Source organism: Aptenodytes patagonicus, chromosome 18, assembly GCF_965638725.1.
Source record: "Aptenodytes patagonicus chromosome 18, bAptPat1.pri.cur, whole genome shotgun sequence".
In the NCBI taxonomy this organism is placed as follows: Eukaryota; Metazoa; Chordata; class Aves; order Sphenisciformes; family Spheniscidae; genus Aptenodytes; species Aptenodytes patagonicus.
This window is the reverse complement of record NC_134966.1, coordinates 13,059,940-13,078,750: the sequence shown is the minus strand read 5'-3', so window position 1 is coordinate 13,078,750 and position 18,811 is coordinate 13,059,940. Positions and strand designations below refer to the sequence as shown.

The following is an 18,811-nucleotide window of genomic DNA, read 5'->3' as shown; positions in this document are numbered from 1 at the left end:
ATGCACAAGGATAAAGTTAAATGTTATGTCAGTTGCTTTAATACCAAAGTAAGCTGACAAAAAGACTAAAAAATGGCAAAGCTCAGTCTCTGTGCAACAAAGGGAGACTTTTAATATCCTCTTACAGGAGCAAATCCATATTAGCCTTAGTAATGTGACTATTTCAGCCAATTTCAGGTCGTTTCTTTTCGGTTTCACAAATAGGCAGCTGATGCTGACAGCATGAATCACTGCACGCTGCCGGGAATGAATCAGGAGAAACTTCACCGGAGCCTGGAGCAGCGAGTCAGGGAGCGTCAGCATCTGCATCCCCCGCATGCCCACCGCGGCGCCCGGGACCTGCGCGCTAAGCTGTGGGCTTGGCCAGGAGCAGGTCAAGATCCAGCCTGTGTAACACAGGCCAGGGTGACCGGAGGAGCCCTGGCAGCACGGAAGCGCTCTCGTGCCCGAGAGGAAGGCTTGAGAGGACACATGCAAGGTCTGCACAGTACTCTCTTCTGGGGAGAGAGGAGAAAGACAGGATGCTCTGCCTGATCAGAAGACCCCGAACCCTGGTGCAGAGGAGGTGGCTCCGACGCCACTGTCCCTGGACACCCTGCAGCTGGACACCTGCATGGCTGTGCAGCTGCAGCGTGAGCAGCCCACACGTATGCACCTGCCCCGGCCACACCAAGCACAGCCCCCGGGGAAACACAGGACTCACGTCCTCATCCGTGGTCCCCCAACCTTCCCAAGACAGCCCAGCCATCACTCTGAGCCAAAGGAGCCCATCGTGCTGCCCGCTGTCAAGTTATACGTGTTCACCGTACGGCACGGACACTCCCTTGCATGTGCACGTCTGTGCACCGCGCTGCTCTGTGTGCACGTCTGCAGTCTGGCACTCAAAAACGTCAAGGCCAGGAACGAGAGGATGAGCTGCCCTCGCTGCCGTTACCGCTGGGCAGTCACTCTCTCTGCATGCCTGGGTGGCTGCAGGCAGCTCTGCCCACAGCCAGGGGCCCGGGGGGGGGGGGTCAGCCGCCGCTGAGCGGCAGCGGGACTATTTGGTCTGGCTCAAACTCCCCAGCAGTGCCAGAAGCAGCCGAATAGCAGGAAGCCATGCAAAGTTTTAAAGCTATTTTCCAAATATTTTCAGTTTGGGAAAGAGAGCTTGAATGTGATCTTGCTTTAACAGGACTGATCCAACAAAGGCTAAATTGAAGGTCAAGAAGTTTGTCCTGCAAAAACCAAAATGGACACAAAGATTAGCCAAGTCTTTGCCAGTACAGAAGAGGAGAGTTGCTCAGGTTACTATGGCCCAGATTGCCCAAGAAAATGCCTCTGGGAAGTAAATGAGCGTTCGCCATGCAGTTTAGTTACCCTAAGGCCCCCAGTTCTTCACCCAGTTGTGCATGTAACTTTACCTTGTAAACAGCTACTGAAGAGACTGAGTAAAATTAACCACCTTATTCATGTGCAGGATCACAGCCCAAGCTAGAAGCTATGCTTCTCAAAATACATATTTTAAAGCATCATATAATTGTCACAATTAATAAACTAGAAACATATTCTCAGTAAACAACTAGTGCCATTTAGTGCCAGAGTCCCACTAAAGTAAGTTTCACACAAAGTACCTGAGTGTGCATATTATCAAAATAATTTAGCTCCACAAATGTGAAATGTTTAAAGAAAAAATGAATTCCATTCATTTTACACATACTGTTCCTTATTTTATCCAAGTGCCTGTCTGACTGAGAACAAACGAGCACTCTAAGCTGAAATGCTTCAAGAAATTACATGTGTAATTCTCTCCCATAACTCAGATGATCTTAAAGAAAATAAGTCCTCTACGAGTTCTTCAAGAAAACCACGTTTTCATTTAAGGACTAACAAAAAAATTCTGACAGATGTCTTAATACTTTGCTTTTTTAGTAAAAGTACACATGAAAAATCATGAGAGAGAAGGATCAGTGGGGTTGATGGCAGAACAAAAGCAGCTGAAAAATGTGATTTAACATTGGTTAAATCAGCGGTAGTTGGTGGTTTAGTGAAAATACAATTGTTACATTACCAGGCTGCTGATCACGTCACTGGCATTCCACAAACGCTTTGCCAGTGGAAATCTAACTCCAGCTTTTGGGAAGGCAATTTCAAAACAGTGCAACATATTATAAATTAACTACCTGACTTACTATTTTCTCTCAAAACAACAGTTTCTATATTATGCATATTTACAAAATACTTCATTACGTTTTCAAATATTTAATCACACATATTTCATACCTGCCAGTTCTGTGTTAGACTCTAGAAACTCCAATTACTAAATTGAGAAAGCCTGTCAAAAATATTGGCATACATGTTATTTGCTATGCACCCAAATTTCTCTTACATTTTTTCTGAAATCAACATGAGATGTGGAACAAGATCAGCCCCCCGCTCCACTCTGTCAGGTAGTTGTCCTGGTCACCTCCATGTGAAATGTTGCACCGCATAGGCTAATCAATGAAACCGAACTCCTACAAATGAATGTTTAAAAGCTTTCAAAACAGCAATGAGGAAAGAACAATGGGTGAGCTAAACGCAGAAATTTATTTTTACTGACCAAACTTAAGCAAATCCAAGAAACCATTAGGAAGTACTGTCAGCTAAAGCTTGAAATCTAAGAAAGTAGCCATTCAAAGCACAGTAGGCCCTTATAAACAGTTAATCCACGCAGCTGCAGTAGTTAAAGCAAACACACTACCCTTCACTGCGCCATCAATTACACCTTCCCAGAAAAAATTACACAAACTTTGTAGGATTTTTCAGAGAGAAGATGGATTCTTTTGGAGACTTGAGGTCAAGACTGGGCTGTTTAAAGTATATTATTAACAAATAAACATTTATTGCAAAAAAACCCTATAGGCCTTTGGGGAGGAAAATTGTGTTATTTTTGGCATCAAATGACACAAGCCATTTATGACATGAATGGCTATCACCAACAGACTGATGAAATGGCAAATGTCTCCCACTTAACTTCCCCTGGCTTCCTGAATAAACTTTTTCAAACACTTTTTTCCTTCTGAAATGGCAATAAACTCCATGTAATTTTGGTTTTCTCTCTGTTCTAGCTATTTCAAGATCCGTAGCTGGAAAGGGTTGAAGGTACTTCCAGATGGAAGCTGAAGACTCCCCAAAGACTGGTAAGGTGATGAAAATCACATTGTTAGGATCCGGGGCTATGTACTGCCCTTGTTTGTATGTATTTTTGCTTGAGTGACAACTCGCAATTGGCTTTCAGATGGCTGGGTGAAAAAGCTGAGGTTTAATTGTGGCATCCAACAAATTGAATGTTATAGCTCCTGTCATTGAATGTATCCGCTACGCTCTCAGACAGTCCCCTGCCAAAATATGAGCTGAATTTTTAAGTAAGAAAAAAGCCACAAATGGAACAGGCTTCAATTATGCTAGACAACCAATATTCATAGGACATGTATGAAATGGAGACAGCTTGCTTGCCTTGTTTTCCAACCTTTTCTGTAAGACACGGATCAGCACACCGAGCTCTGCTACCGCCTGGCACTCAGTCCCATCACCTTGGGCCGACCGTGGAGCTCGGTTGCTCGCAGGACCATGGACCACCCTGCTCTGGCCTCCGCCGCAAGGGATGCTGCAGGTGGGCGGCCGCAGGGAGCGGGCACTGCCGGAGTGCCAGCACTGCTTCACTGAGTCCTCCCATCTCCTCCGTGGGGATCAGCGGCTGGACGGGGAGGACGCCACACTGGGCAAGGCTGCTCTCCCTGTTAATTGCCCTGGAATCTCTGGGGATTCTCCCACATAAAATTAATGCAGGCGCCACCAAGGCTAATTTATTCCACACCCACAAAACCATGCTGGGGAACTGGCCTGGGCATGGGTAGTGAGGCCGAGGCAGCACAACTCTTAAGGGCCGAGCTAGCAGAAGCTACACACCCCCAGAGCACCGCCTGCTCCCTCCGGCTCAGGACACCCACTCAGGAGTTCAGGGACCCTGCAAAGGCCGCACGTGCCCCCACAGCCCCTGGCACAGGACACGATGGAAAGCTGCCGCTGAAATACAAACTCTGCCTCCTCCGTGCAACACTCTCCCACAGCAGCTCCTGCCAGGGCTGCGACAGCCAGGAGCAACCAGGGTGCAGTGGCTGCAGCGGGGGATCCCCCCAGCAGTGGGATTCCGCCTGTTCCTACATTAACAAAGCAGCTGTCAGTTGTAACGCTTTCTACTCCCATCAGCTGAATCACTTGTTTGTTGCAGCTCCAACCACCAAGCCTGGCAGGTTCAAACCAACGATACCAAGTAGAGATAGTATCGCTGCAACTTTTCACATGCCATTTATTCCCTCAGATAGCTTTACTCCATTTGTACTTTTGCAACATTTCATAAATTGCTCTTAACAATAACCTGGTTTTTGTACTACAAGTACTCCCATCACTGTGTCCCATCTGTAAAAAAACAGAGCGTTGCTTTTCTTTTTACACACACACAAGCCAAAAGGCACACGCAGGACATTGTAATATCTGCTGCGAGCATCAGCGCTCATACAAATGCTGCAATAAACACAAACAGCACATGGCTACAACATTGTTACTGTCACCCATTCACGACTTGCAAAGGCAGAATGTGTGGACAGCTTCCTTGCAGCTTGGGAAAATGTTGGTAAATGAAGTAATGAAGTAAATAATTTCTCACTTGTGTGTGTAAATAAATAAAAGTGAGAAAGTATCCAGATATTGCAACGCTTCGGCATGTTTGGCTGACAAGGGAATCCTTAGAAGAGCAGCATCGCCCCTGGGGCAAAGCGATGCCCAGAACAGGGGAGCTCGTCCTCCCTAGACCTCAGGGAGAACCAGGCTATGAAAATCCAGGCGGCTGAGGCTGTCAGTACTTCCTCTCCCAGCCCCGCGCGGGCAGAGGCACTGACACTACAGCAAGGCTTCCCAGCCAGCTCTCGGCACCAGTGGGCGACGGTACCAGAGCCCATGCTTGCCAGCTGCACAACTCCAACCGCAGGGCAGACCCTTGCCCAGCCGGAGCCTGCGGGCGCCGGGCAGGATCCGCCCGACACCGGCCAGCACAACATGAGCCTCCAGCAGATGCACACACCTGCCCGCAGCGATGGCAGGGTGGGTGCTGCCACCCATGCTCCCACCCTCTCCTTTCCGCAAGGGGAGAGCTGGAAAAGGGCACTACGGCAGCAGCAGAGCTTAGAGCCGCCGCCTTGCCACACGGGGCTGGGACAGTGTCAGGTGGACGGGTTGCACAGGACATTGAACCTGAGCTCCACAGGCGCACACAGGGTCTCTCCAGTCCTCTCACCGCAGCGTGTGCCAGGGACGTCTGACAGCAGCTGCCGCTGAGCCCCAGCAATGCGAGATGGTACCAGGTTCCCTGCTGCCCACCACAGCAGGGTCTGCACCCTCACCTGCAGGGATGAGAGCAATCCTCTGCACTTCTCCCTTCCCAGGTGCAAACACAAATCCTACCAGCAGGATAGCTTGGGGGGCTTTCTCTGTATGGCTTCGGCCCCCTGAATTTCACTGAGTCTTCCTTCATCACCTCTGCCACTGTTACAAAGTAGGGATGCTGAGTCTGTGTGATTGTTCGCATGTAACAAAAACCAGACTGACGCGTAATAAAATTAGTATCAATTGAATAACTTCAGAAAAAAGTTTTCTCTAAAGATTTCAAGAGAACTGCACACAATATGCAAAACTCATTCACTGGGGCTTAGGGCAGACTGGCTTTGCGTTGACCTCTACAGAGAGGTAGGTCTTGCTCACTGTTCCTTTCCTTCTCTCTCGTCCCTCTTCCTTTCTCACTCTGGACCCTAATTATTAATGATCAGAAGGTAAATGGGAAGCACTCGAAATACCGTATTTGCATTTCTCCAGTGCAGTCATAAGCCAAGTGGCTTGCAGAGGACCACAGAGCCACCAGCAGAGTGAGGAGCACATGCTTGGTTTTGTCAGAATGCTTACTGAAGGAAAGGGATTTCTAAAGCCTCACTGCTGGTACTAACGTTCATATAGGGCCCCACCAGACTTTCCTCATCAACTCTAGTGTGAGTGGGAGCTGACCCATAGGGTTACGCTCCACACATGAAACTTTTCTTGTCATCAGATGAAGCCCATGCCAAGATCCAACTGAGAAGACAACTCACAATGTTAAACTGCGACTTCTATTTAGGGTGGGTTTCACCTATGAAGAGCCCCATCCCCAAAAACTTCAGCGAGCGGCTCCCCTGAGTTCTCTCTAGACACTTGCTGTCAGGTAAGTAAACTGACCTTGCATGACACTGCAAGCCACTGCACGCCAGGGCAATTGGCTTCAGTGGCATTACTCATGGGAGCCCTGGGAGCGAGGATTTGCCAGCTCAGGCCCCTGATGGGGCCCAAGAACTAGCAGCGTCAGCCCCTCCGTGCAGGGAGTGTTCCCAGCACTGGTGACTGCTGCAAGAGGAACGTGCTGCCAACCTCTGCGAGCACTCGCAGCCCGCTGCACGCACTGATAATCTGAAGATTACTCTCTAAAATTAACAGATAGGTACTGACTCAAGCCTGCATGTACATACAAACCCTCACGGAGTGGATACTCGGTCTGCAAACCATGATTATTAATAGCAGGGGGAAGGTGGAGGCAGGATCAGCTCTTTCTTTCCTGAAAGTCAGAAATGCAAACCTCTTGATGCCCGGGCAGACCCACCTGAACAGGTAACCTGCGTGATCCCATCCCACACACGCAGGGAACCCCAGCTCACCTGCCACACGCTAGCTCCCGCTCACCCACCACAGCCAGGAAGAGCCAGCCCGTGGCTTTTGATCCATGCGAGCTCACGAGCAGCGCCAGCACAGCTCCAATATCCTGAACACGTCACTCACCTGGTAGGGAGGACGGACCAGGTAACCTGGATTCCCAGCTGCTGGAAGAAGTAACCGAGGTGGAAACGGGGCTGTGTGCCTGGCCAGCTCCAGCCCGTGCGGCCACAGTGGGACCCTGGGAGCTGGGTCATCCCTTGCTCCCCCCTGCTCACCACCTTCCCACAGCTCCCTGCAGCACCCAGTACCTCTCCTGTGGCTCCTGACCATCTGAAAAGCTCATGATGAGGCTCACGAGCTGGGCAGGCTGGCTTGCTCCCAGCCAAGATCTACCACAGAACCAAGGGCACAGCACCACTAGAGTAAATAGCTGAAGAGCTGCTGCACTAGAGATGGCTTGGCACAGATCATCAACTACAAAGAAATGTCTGCAGAAGATCCTGAATGTTTATGAATAGTGCTGGGGCTACCAGACTGTCACGTACAGCTGGACTTTATTGTACCAAAGCTTCCCCCTAACCGAAGGTAGCTTGCCTCTTCTGCGGTCATTTCAGTGTTTTGGTTTGCATTTTTCATCTTAGTTTCATGATTTCCTACAGTGCTTTATTGTGATTTGCTAATAAACCTCTTTGTACGATACAGAACTAAATACTTGTCTCATTCCACATGCATTATCAAAAGAAACTTCACCAAGCGCACCCGCATCGCCCCCCCATAAAACTGGACTAAAGTTGTGACGTAAGAGAGAAAATGAGAAACCAGAGAAGCCGTTTCCATTGGGAAGTTGCAGGAATAGCTCTATCAGGTGGCAGAAATATGCTAGCTGTAGGCGAGCTGATTATGTCAAAGGATAGGATCCCACAGGTTGAAAACAACTGTTCTGTGGAGTGGATATTAAAGAGAACTGTAACCTTTCTCACTAATGAGTTTTGGCAGATATCATGCTGCAGCCCAAGGGTCCAGTCCCGCGGAGCTCCCAGTGACCCCAGCTCCAGCTGTGGCAGGCAGCGGTGCCCAGTGCTCTGCCGAGCCCCACCTCCGGAGAGCAAATGCTATCCCCAGTCATACCATCCACATCCACATTCTGTAACAAATGTGCTTTCTCACTAATACACAAGGAATGCACCAGTGCTCAATTTGTAAGGAGAAACTACTGTAAGAAGCAATGGTGTTTCCATCAGTCTGAGAGAACAACAAGTAACCAGTGGCTGTAATTAGAAATGCTTTAAAACAGTATTAGCAATTTTTTCTGCAAATTCAAATTTGCTTGCTTCCTATCATAATAAAAACCTATAATAAAAGTAACAACTGCAAAAAAATGTTATTGATGTAGACTACTATTCTTTGTTTTGTTTTGTTTTTGTAATCAGTGAATGGCGATTCAGGTTACAAGAAGGAACAAACACATGAAAGTAAACTTCCTAACAGCTACCAGGAGGATTTGGTCCTCAGCATGTGCACATAAATTCCATTAGCTCTTACTGGGAGAGTGCACGTGCGCTCTTGTACATTATAAATAATACACTGATTGCAGTAAAATCAAGAGCCAAATTCTATCCTTTGATGAGCGAGGATGGCTCTCATTGAAGTCAATAGGAATTGCATGTTCACAAGTTCATGTCAACATTTGCAAAGGAAAATTTTGTGCATATTAAAAAAAATACTATGTTTTGGAAGCAAAGCAAATGACCTCCACGACAAGTGCTCTCTGCAAATGTACTGGCTTGTTACAGGAGCATCAGAGTATAAACCCTTGTAAAGTTCCCAAGAAATACGTTATTCCTTGTTTATATTGATATTAAGGGCATTTAATCAATTTGTGCCTTGGCAGTTCTGCTGTATCTATAAAGAAGATGACTGCAAAATTTCAAAACCAACAAAATAACAAACTGGAATTAATCATATTAACGATTCCTTTACTGTAATACAATCTCGCAAATGTCTGCTTGTTCAGTTGCCCACGGGCAAATAGTTTTTGAAAGGTGAGTAAAATACCCCGGTTCTGTATGAGCATCGCGATGAGAAGCACGCAGGTAGGTTTAGCTGGGCTGCTAGATTTCCATCTCATCGCAAAAGTTGGTGTAACAGATCCTGGGTTCCTCTGATAATACTGATCTGAATGTTTTACCTTATCGAGACAGTGGATACTTAATGTTGCAGACAAGATACTTCATTTTAAGGGTTTTGCTTCTACATAATCTGCATTAAAATTGCATAATATGCCACACATGGTGCTTTCTACTTATAAGGTATATTTAGCATCCAATAAAGGGCAATGGCAACACATACATTCTGTGTATGTGTCAGTCATATAAAAGGAGAAAATATGTGTTATCAGTAACTTGTTTGGCAACAACCAGAGCCTATTTTGCAAAATGGCCGTTTTGAGAACAGTCTGTTCAGGTCCAGAAAACAGAAGTCCCCATCCAGTCCTCACATCCCTCTCACAGCAGTAACTCGCCCTTACTTCTCATAGCACCCGCTGGTGCCAGGGGCTGGCTCTGGTCTCGGTGACTGCGTTAGTCATAGCGATTGGACAAGTTTGTCAAGATATGTTCAAAGCAATTGCAGACATACCAAAAAGTAAAACAAGAGTAAGACAGTATTTCATTTGAGGAATACCAGTTTAGCCAAAGCAAGTCCAGGAACATAAAGTAAATGTAAGGTTAGTATTTAAAAAAAAAAAAAAAAAAAAAAAAAAAGGTCAAAGCTCCGCCTGGATTTTATGTTGAATTTAAAGAGGCATCTAGAAACAGTGAATAATTTGCCTGAACGAGGCATGCAAGATTTAGATCTATATTAGCATACATGTTATAAACACCAAAAAGCATTACATGTAAAAGCTCATTTTACCTTACAAGCATTGTCATATTTTTCTCTCTTATGGTCTCCATTCTCAAACTCAGAAGTCTAGCTTTACTTTCAACATTTATTTTAAATTAGATATGAAGTTGTTCACGTATTTTTTTTACTTAGTTACTAATGGAGAAAAGTGGTGTCTCCTTCCCTAAATGCTACCAGCGCTGTTAAAGCTCCCACTGTAGCAAAATAATCTTATCTCCCTGTTACATTTTAAAAAATACCTTAACTCAGAAAACACCTCTGCTTTCTAAAAAAATTCTAATACTTTTTTATCAAACAAAAATCAGTTTTAATTCATAGCTTTAGATAATAGCATACCACAATTACATAGTCCACAAGGTGTATATTCGATAATCATTCCCTGCCCGCTTGATACATTTATTCCAATTCACTTGAAGAACAGAAATTTCTATTCTTAATTGCACCCATCTAAATCCAAAGTAACTCCTCTAATTTCATTATTTGGCTGCTAGAGACTCAGCTGTCAAGGTTCACGTCACATACTTATAACTAACCTTATTCTTTGTTTCAGAACAAATGTGGAGTTTTATATTTTGTAATGAACAAGAAACTGTCATTTCATTATGAGTCAATCTTTGCCTCGTGAGTAACGCAATCATCCCCAAATCATGCCAAAAAAACCTTTCTACCACACTAAACCATCCAAGAGCAATACCCGGTTTGTTTACCTTTACTGGAGATTACTGTACAATTCACTTCACAGTTTTATTTATTTACCAGCTTGCTTTCTTACTTCACTCGAGCAATAACACGACATATCATGCGGGCAAAAAAATGTAGGCAAAGAGAAGCATTTATCCCTGTTTTTTCTGCAAGTACGTCGTTTGACCTAGTACACCCTTTCTAGAGGATACTGTAACAGTCTTTTTCCATCTCGCTGGGGTTTAAAATTCACAGCCTTTTTGTGAATCTGCATTTTATGCAACTCGTGACATGGTCCAAGCCAGCCCAAGCAGTAGAAAATCCCTTTCTAATATTATCACGAAATCTTACTCTTATATTTACACACCACATTCTTCCAAAACTGCCACAAGAACTGAACAGCGCAAGGAGTACTGTGCAAACCAAACAGCCATAAAATGTTCTTGCCTGCTCTTAGCCTAGCAACGATAAGAAAAATGAAGTATTTTACTAATCCCTCTCTCTCCCCCCAGATTACCCCACTGAGCACGTCAGCAGACAGACGTCCGTGGGCTTCTCTGCGTATGTGTGCCAGGTTGGGAGGTGTACGCGCGTGTGTCTGTGTGCCCAAATGCACACACCCCTCGCTCCCCAGCGCAGGGCAGCCAGCGCGGTGGCTTTCAGCGTGTGTTTCATTACATCCAGGGAGGGCCCCGTCCGCTTTTCTCGTGCACAGAAACCTCCCACTGACTTGCACACTGAGCATGGAGGGAACTCAAGCCCTCGCCCAATAGTTTACTATATCTGCTGTACTGTTCATTCCAGGAGAAGGAGATACTAAATAAAATGAAATCAATTCCTGTTACAACAAGGAGTAGCAGATTTAGTATAAATTTAAATTTTGTCTGGAATGAAAAATAAAAATCACCGCTGCATTACAAAAAGCATACTCCTTTTTCTCCTGAATGTTTCTTCCCAACTATCTGACTAAATTAAGCAGCCTCTCGTTGTTACTAAAAATGCGCCCACCTTTCAAGTTCACCAGCGTAGCAAGCATTTTAAGATGTACCATGCTTTATGGGTTGTTCCACAACGGGGGCAAGCAAGAGAGGTATACATTTACAACCGAAATACACTAATAACATAATTAGTCTAAGAAGAGACATTATAATCCAGCTATTTTATCATGATATATTATTGATAGTTGAAAAGGTGTGATGTATGTCTTCGAACTAGTTCAAAAGTTTAGGCCAAAAAATAATAGACGTGATTTCTAAACAGAATACAAAATGTTCCCGTTTGTTACCTATTTTGGTGAAGAAATGTTTGCGGTGTATTTCATATCTATTGGTTATTTTTTCTCAGGTTAGTAGTTAAGCATTATAAATTATCCTCTTATTAATCTAATTGCATATTGCCTACACTGCAAAAAGATCCTCCCTATCATTTTCTACCATGGATTAGTGCAAATTACGTATTACCATTGCAATTATTTTGTCCAATAAGGTTACAATGATTGTAGCAGAAAACCAAAATGTCTCCCCAAATTCTCTAAACACGTTCCATTCCAGATGCCCGCTAGTATTTACTCAGCCTAACTCCTAACCAGCTCTAGGCTCACGGCTGGCCCTGCCCGGCCGGTGCCGTCCCAATGCCCGTGCCGTTATCTGCCCCGCAGCCCCCCTACGCGCTGCAGAGATGAATTCCTGCTGACACAGGGGGGACCTGCGGGGGCTCTGCCCGATCGCGGCTACTCTGCTGACGTCATCGGCAGAAATAACAGCTACATTTCCTCAACGCTCCCACTTTTGGAATTGTTTCGAGGTGCTACGAAAGCCTGATCGTACAGAGAATTTTTAATCGCGCTGATGTGTCTGATAGTGCAGGGCTGGTTGGATTTTCAGCAAAAATGCCAGAGTATTTCAGTGACTTTTAAAAGCATTTTTAGTGGATGACATAACTTTAATCATTACTCCATGTCCTGGGCATGTGCTTAGGCTACTCCTCATCTCTAAGTTTCAATCAGTTTTTACGCTATTTCCTAATGACACACGCACAAGGACTAGTGCCAGTCTGACACGACAGGCAAACGAAACGGAGGGGGATACCACTGCCCTACACAATTTTGCCGAGTTCACATGACGAACGATTGCACTGATGAGCATAATGACACGTCTGGTGCTCCTCAGTTAAAAAAAAAAAAAAGTAAAACTGAAAACAAATAAAATCTTCCTGTTAGCGAACAGTTATTACCCATTCTGCATGTAGCAGAATCTGGGAGCTCAAGTCACCTCTTGTACCATGGATCCTGCCTACATTCCACAGCCTGCGCTCAGAACAGACATGCGCTCGCTCCCTCTGGAAGAAAAATAACATTCACAAAAATAAGAGACATTTACTAATAGGAAGCTTTTGTCTCATTTTGAATACAAAACACAACTGAACTGGGAAACATCAGCCTCAGTATTACACTCATGTGGAAGAATTTCCAAAATCTGGAGAGGGTAACATTTCCCTACAGCAACGAAGCTTCGCAGCATTTTCTTTCCTTTCTGCGAGGTACATGCTGCTCCGTGCTGATTGTACATAAAAAATAAGCCCAGTCACTGACAAGAAAGGACTCAAAGATGAAGAGCAGCATAAAAACATACCAGAAGTATACAGTAAGTCTTTTTTAATAGCATCCAATAATGATGCTAGAACAATGCCTGACATATATTGAAGAATATAACAAAATCCTAAATATTTCTCTTTCCCACCCTAAGGAAAACTTAGAATGCATTAATGAAAAATTATGAAATAGCAACTGTGATTGCTGGCTATCCTATCCCTTGAATAAATGACCTCTTTTACAGCCTTTATTTCCAAAGCTAGAACAGGAATATGGATCTTTCTAGAAATTATACGCATTTCTTACATATGAAATATGTAACCTGAAACGGTTATTTTTCATAGCATCTTTTTTTAATATCAGCAATAACTAGGGCAAATCGTTATGTAACACTAAGTAGTGAGATAAAAACAAACCAGAAAAGCACAATCACAAAAAAATTTAAATCTACAAATGGGAAAGAAATGTAATATTTATAATTATTAATGTTTTATAGCAGGAAGCACTGTTATGAGTGGTACAATAAATAAATTCATTTAAGCAAAGAACCGGAATATAACTACTGCAACCCCCCCCCCTCGTTGATAAACATTCATTCTGAAGGCTTCAGTTCGTCAGAAAGAAAACTTCTTTTAAAGAAAAAAAGTGTAAGTGCAAGGTTCCGAATGTGCAACAATCCTGCAATTTGGCAAAGCTCTCATTAAAATCAAAGAGATTCTGTTTGACTTGGGCTTGTGAGAGTCAGCCTCCCTGGTGCCATTGTACTACTTTTTTTTTTCCCCCCCTTAAAAACCTTGCAATCAAATGTATCTGTGACCCCCAAAATCTTAAATTTTAGCAAAATAAGTACTTTGCATTAAATCAAAAGATCAGGATGCACTCGTACAAACGTTTGTTGAATCTCTTGTATTAAAAGAGTCTAAAATACATACATAGCTTGTCCCACTAGTCCCACTGATGTACTGATGATATTTTTGTGACAAATTACACTTATCAGGCACCTCTGACTACTTCAAACTGTGCTTGGGCCACTAATCCATCTCCCCCAGGATTTATTCTAACATTCCAAGCATAGGGGTAGCTTCAAACAGCCAACACTTTTATTTAAAAAAAAGTTTTCACCCTTCCCCCTAACGTGAAATGCCCTCATCCAAGGATGGGCAGTGATCATTCCTGACCCAGTGAAAGGTTTAAGGTCTGATATCTGACCCATCAGAAGCTTGCTTTCATTAGAAAGACGAGACACCAGTTTTCCAAAGATATACACACAGCACTTGATTATAGTCCTGGGAGTTCTGGAGAAATCTGACCTTTAAATTACATTACTATGTACAGAAAAATCTATTTAAAGCAAATTTCAGTAACTAAGGTATTTAAGTAATCTTTATTCTCCCTCCCCCCCCCCCCCCCCCAAGATCTGTAAATAGGACTCAGGATAACAAAAAGCATCTGATTTTACTGATACCGGTCTTCCTCTGTACTGATACCGTTCCATCTCACTACTCCAAAGCACGCTTACTTAGCATATGGGCATTTTACGTCCCGGTATGTTACAGCACAGGATGATGGCTGTAGCAACACGCTGGAGATGACTTGCACAACTTGCTCATGGCTCCACTCCTCCCTCCACACTTACTGATAAAACTGATCATCTGCATTGCACAGCCCATGAGAACTGCTTGCATGTATGAATAGCTATTTTTATCCTTTAGCTATCATAAAAGAATATTTCTCTGAGTCTAAAAGGCAGCAGACAGGGAAAGCACACAAACAATGTCAGCGCAGTTTCACATGTTTGCTCTTTCAGGCTAATAAAATTTCAGACAAACCAAATTTTGATTTACCGTGTCTCCCCTCCCCTTTCCATGAGCTGCTGCGGCTGTCAGTCCTTAGGGGCACACACAGCAGGTTACCATGTAATGTCACACTAGGTGCTGGGATTCAACAAAGGCTAACATGTTGATATCTTTTTATTGCTCGTCAGCCTGGTTACCCCATTTCCCCCCTATACAGTTGGACACTTTTGATAATACGGAAAGTTCTGAAGCGGTGACATTTCTATTTTCAGTCAGAAAAGTATTTTTGTTTTTACAAAGCAATAGTCTACGATCTTGCTTTTTAAGTCACGAAGCATGAGCCTTTATTTTACAGAAACTAAAGATGGGACTTGGAGGGTACATTTGTTTGTAATTAATGTAAATATTTACATTGCCAAATAATGCTTTTTTAGGTAGCCTAAAGACTATTCTAAATTCTTTCCTAATTTAACAAAAATATCTAAGGTAGTACTACCCACAGAGGCAGAAGTTTCACTCATCTACAACTATAGCTACGACGAGGTGTTTTATTTTGTGTAGAAGTAATAGACAAAGTCCGTGGATGTGCTCCCTACACAGGGGTATGAGAAAATACAGATGCTGCTGAAGCCCCGGCCCCTGCGAGGGCAGGATCGCGGCGGCGCAGCGGAGGCAAGCTCCGGGTTATTTTCATGTGAAGCGCCCAGGCCCGTGGAAGACGCTCTGGTAGCATGCTGGCGAGGGCTGCAGTATGAAATAACACGTTTTGTTGTAATTCCTAAACAGGGGGACATTTATCTGGGCCATTTATACAAGAGTTATAACCCTAACAATATTTATACTCAGCATGTCATGTTAGCATTTACTACCAGTTTCCATGGAGATGGATTTTCATGCTGTAGCTATGAAATGCACATTGTTGCCACTAAGCCACTTCAGGCCTTTCTGGAAGCCTGCTGAATGCCTGACAAAAGTTGATGCAAACCAATAGTTGTTGTTCTTTGTTTGTTGCCAGACTTCTAGCAGAGCCATATTATGTCCTAGTGATTGAAGTGCCCATGTTCGCCCCCCTCCCGGCACAAAAAGGATCCTCAATTTCGGTGACAAGCATGAAGTGGGCTTCTGCAGGGGAGGACAAACACGGCGCGGGGCAGGGGCTCCATCTCCGCGCAGGGACGTGGCGCGGCGGGGGGCCGCCTCCCGACAAAGCCTGACATTTGGGGATAAAGCCTAAATAAAATAAAGCGCGGGCAGCGCCCGGGCCGGGAGGGACGGAGCCAGCGCTGGGCTCCTCCTGCCGCGGCCGGCCGCGGAAGCGCGGCCGGCGCCAGACCCTGCGGCTGGGCCCCGCGGGCATCGCCGCGGCCGCCCGCGCACCCTCCGCGCCCGACGGCGGCTCGGCGGGACGGCGGCGGCCCCGCGCCCGGGCTGGCTTCACCGGGCTGGCCCGCGGGAGCGCACCGACGGCCCCGCCGAGCTCCGCTCGGGCGCCCCGGCCCCGCCGCCGGGCAGCCTGCATCGGCCGCCCCGATCCGCGGGCAGGTCAGCGACCAGGCGCGGCCGGGGCTGGCCGCGGGCCGCTGCCCGGGGCTCCCGGCGCGGCTCCGGCGCTGCCGGCGGCGGCGGGACCGTGCTCGCCCCGGGCAGAAGGGCCCCGCGGGGCGGCTCCGAGCGCGGCGCTGCCCGCGCCGCCCGGGCGGCGACAGCCGCGGCGGGCCGGGCCGAGCGGGGCAGAGCCGGGCCGAGCCGGGCAGAGCCGAAACGGGCCGCCCCGCCGCCGCCCCCCTCCGACGGCGCCGCATGGTCCCGCACCCCGGCGGGTCCGAGCGCCGCGGAGCGCGGGGGCGGGGGGCAGCTCCCCGCTTGGGACGGGCGCTGTGGCTCAAAGTTTCTCCAGTCCCGCCCGCTGCCGCCCGCCCCCAGCCCGCCGCGCCGCCCGGCGCCGGAGTCCCCGCTCGCCGGGGCCGCCACCCGCACAGCCGCGGGCCCCGGCGCGGCGTCTCCCCGCTCCGCCAGGCTCTGGGCGGCGGCCCGCTCGGAAACACGCTCCGAGCCCGCAGCGCGCCGCCGGGCCGGGCCGCCCCGCCAGTGCTCCCCCGCCGGCGGCGGCACCGCGCCGGGGCCCGCCGAGCCCCGCCGGCCGCGGCGCGCCCTTACTGTTGGTAGTCCTGCTTGCAGTAGAGCTTTCGGTCCCGGAAGTAGCAGCTGGTGGTGAGGGCTTGCTGACACGCCGCGCACTGCAGGCACTCCTCATGCCAGGAGGACTCGTTCACCCGCATCAGAAACCGGTCCGAGATGGGCCGCTGGCAGCCCTCGCAGACGGCCTGGTGCTGGCAGTCCGAACCTGCGAACGGCAGACGGCGGCGTGAAGAGCCTGCCCCGGCCCCGCTCCCGGCCCCGCTCCCCCGACCCGACCCCGGCCCCGCTCCCCCGGCCCCGGGGCAGCCGGCGGGCGGCGCAGCCCGGCCCGCCCCGCAGCTCGGCGACATCGAGCTTGACGGCCGCCGCCGAGCCCGCGCCCCACAAACGTCGGTGAGAAAGCTCCGCGCCCGCCGGCAGCCCGGGGCGAGGCGGCCGCAGCCCGCAGCAGCCCGGCCGGGCCCCGCCGGAGCGCAGCCCCGGGCACCGAGCAGAGCACGGGGGTCGCTTTTGGCGCGGCCGAGAAGCGAGCGGCAACTCACCCAGCAGCACTCCTAACGTGGCCGGACCCGAGCGCAGAGGGTGGTCTTCCATTTTAATACCGTCCAGCATCTTTGAGCAGTCCGACTGGCCCCGCGTAAAGCACCTTTCCAAGGACTCGGGACCTGTTGCGATATCCATGGGGCGGGCGGCGGCGCTGCCCGGCGCTCCGGGGCGGCGGGGGAGAGGCGCTGCCGGGCGGCGGGGCCGGCTCAGCCCCGCGTCTGGCCGAGCTCGGGGACACTCTGCGGCCGGGAGGAGGGAGTCGCTTTTATTTTTATCTGGGAGACATGAGGAGCGTTTCCTGCCCGGACTTCCAGAGACGGGGGGCAGAGGGAAGAGCCAGCGCCGCTGCCCATGGGGGCAGCCCGCGCTACACGGGCGCGCACATGCCGCGCACACGGCGCAGGGCAGCCCGCGGTGTCACCTGCTCGCCGGCAGCGCCAGAGCCCCACGCCCTCCGCGGAGGGCCCTCCCGGGGCCGGGCCGGGCGGAGCGGCGCGGCGGGGCCGGGCGGGGCGGCGGGGCTTCCCCGGCGCTCCGCAGCCCATGTGCCATGCGGCGTCCCGAGGAGCCGCGCCGTTTAGAGCAGGGGCCGCGGCGGAGGAACACACCCCCCGGCGCCTCACCCCTCCTCAAACTTGCTGACATTTGAACTCCATTGGTGCGCGCCGTATCGCTGCGCCGCGGTGATCCGTCTCCTCGACGTCAAATAGTGCCCTGGCCCCGCCGGGCCCCCGCGGCCCCCGAAGCGCGGCGGCGCCCGGGGCGCGGGGCGGGCGGGCTCCGCGCACCCCGGGGCGGCCGGCGCGGCCGAGCGGCAAAGCGGGAGCGGGCGGCGCGGGCCTGGGGCGCGCCCCCGCGGGCCGGGGCCGGGGGCCGAGGGGGAGAGCGAGCGCGGCCGCCGAGGATTGCGGCGGAGCGGGGCCCCAGCCGCTCCGCTCGCCGCTCCGCTCCCGGCCCGACGGCGGCTCCTGGCTCCTGCCCTGCCCGGGGTAGGTAGCAGCGCGCGTCCCCCGCCGGGCCGCGGGCAGGTGGCGGCGGGACCGTCCCTCGGCGCAGCCGACGCCGGCGGGGACGCGGGTCCGTCCCGCGGGCGGTGGCGGCGCGACCGGCCCCGGCAGGGACGCGGGACGGGGCGCGGGGGGTCGCACCGCGCCCGCCCTTCGCTGCCGGGCGGCTCCCCACCGTCGCGGCGGGGCTGCCCGCGGGAGGGCCCCGCCGCGGGGCCGGCGGGCGGCGGCGGGTGCGGCCCCGGGGGAGCGTCCGGCGGCCCCGCGCCCTCCCGTCCGCCGCCGCCCGGGCTGAGCAGCACCCGAGGGCTGCGGGACCCTCCCGCGGCGGCGGCCCGGGAGCGATCGGCGGCGGCCCCGCGCCCGCTCCCGCTCCCTAAATAGCGCTTACCGAG

The 18,811-nt window shown here is 49.8% G+C and overlaps 1 protein-coding gene across 2 annotated transcripts in view; it reads right to left on the bottom strand.

Annotated features, from left to right (window-relative positions):
• Positions 1–17,781, bottom strand: part of LMX1B (LIM homeobox transcription factor 1 beta) — a 104,684-nt gene extending 86,903 nt beyond the window's left edge. For both annotated transcript variants that reach the window (XM_076355173.1, XM_076355174.1), the window contains exons 1-2: positions 17,406–17,781; positions 16,882–17,068 (exon numbers count right to left, since the gene is read on the bottom strand). In XM_076355173.1, coding sequence (XP_076211288.1) covers positions 16,882–17,068; positions 17,406–17,544 — 326 coding nt within the window. In that variant the 5' untranslated portion in view covers positions 17,545–17,781. The remainder of the gene's footprint in view (positions 1–16,881; positions 17,069–17,405) is intronic.
• Positions 17,782–18,811: the final 1,030 nt, after the last annotated feature.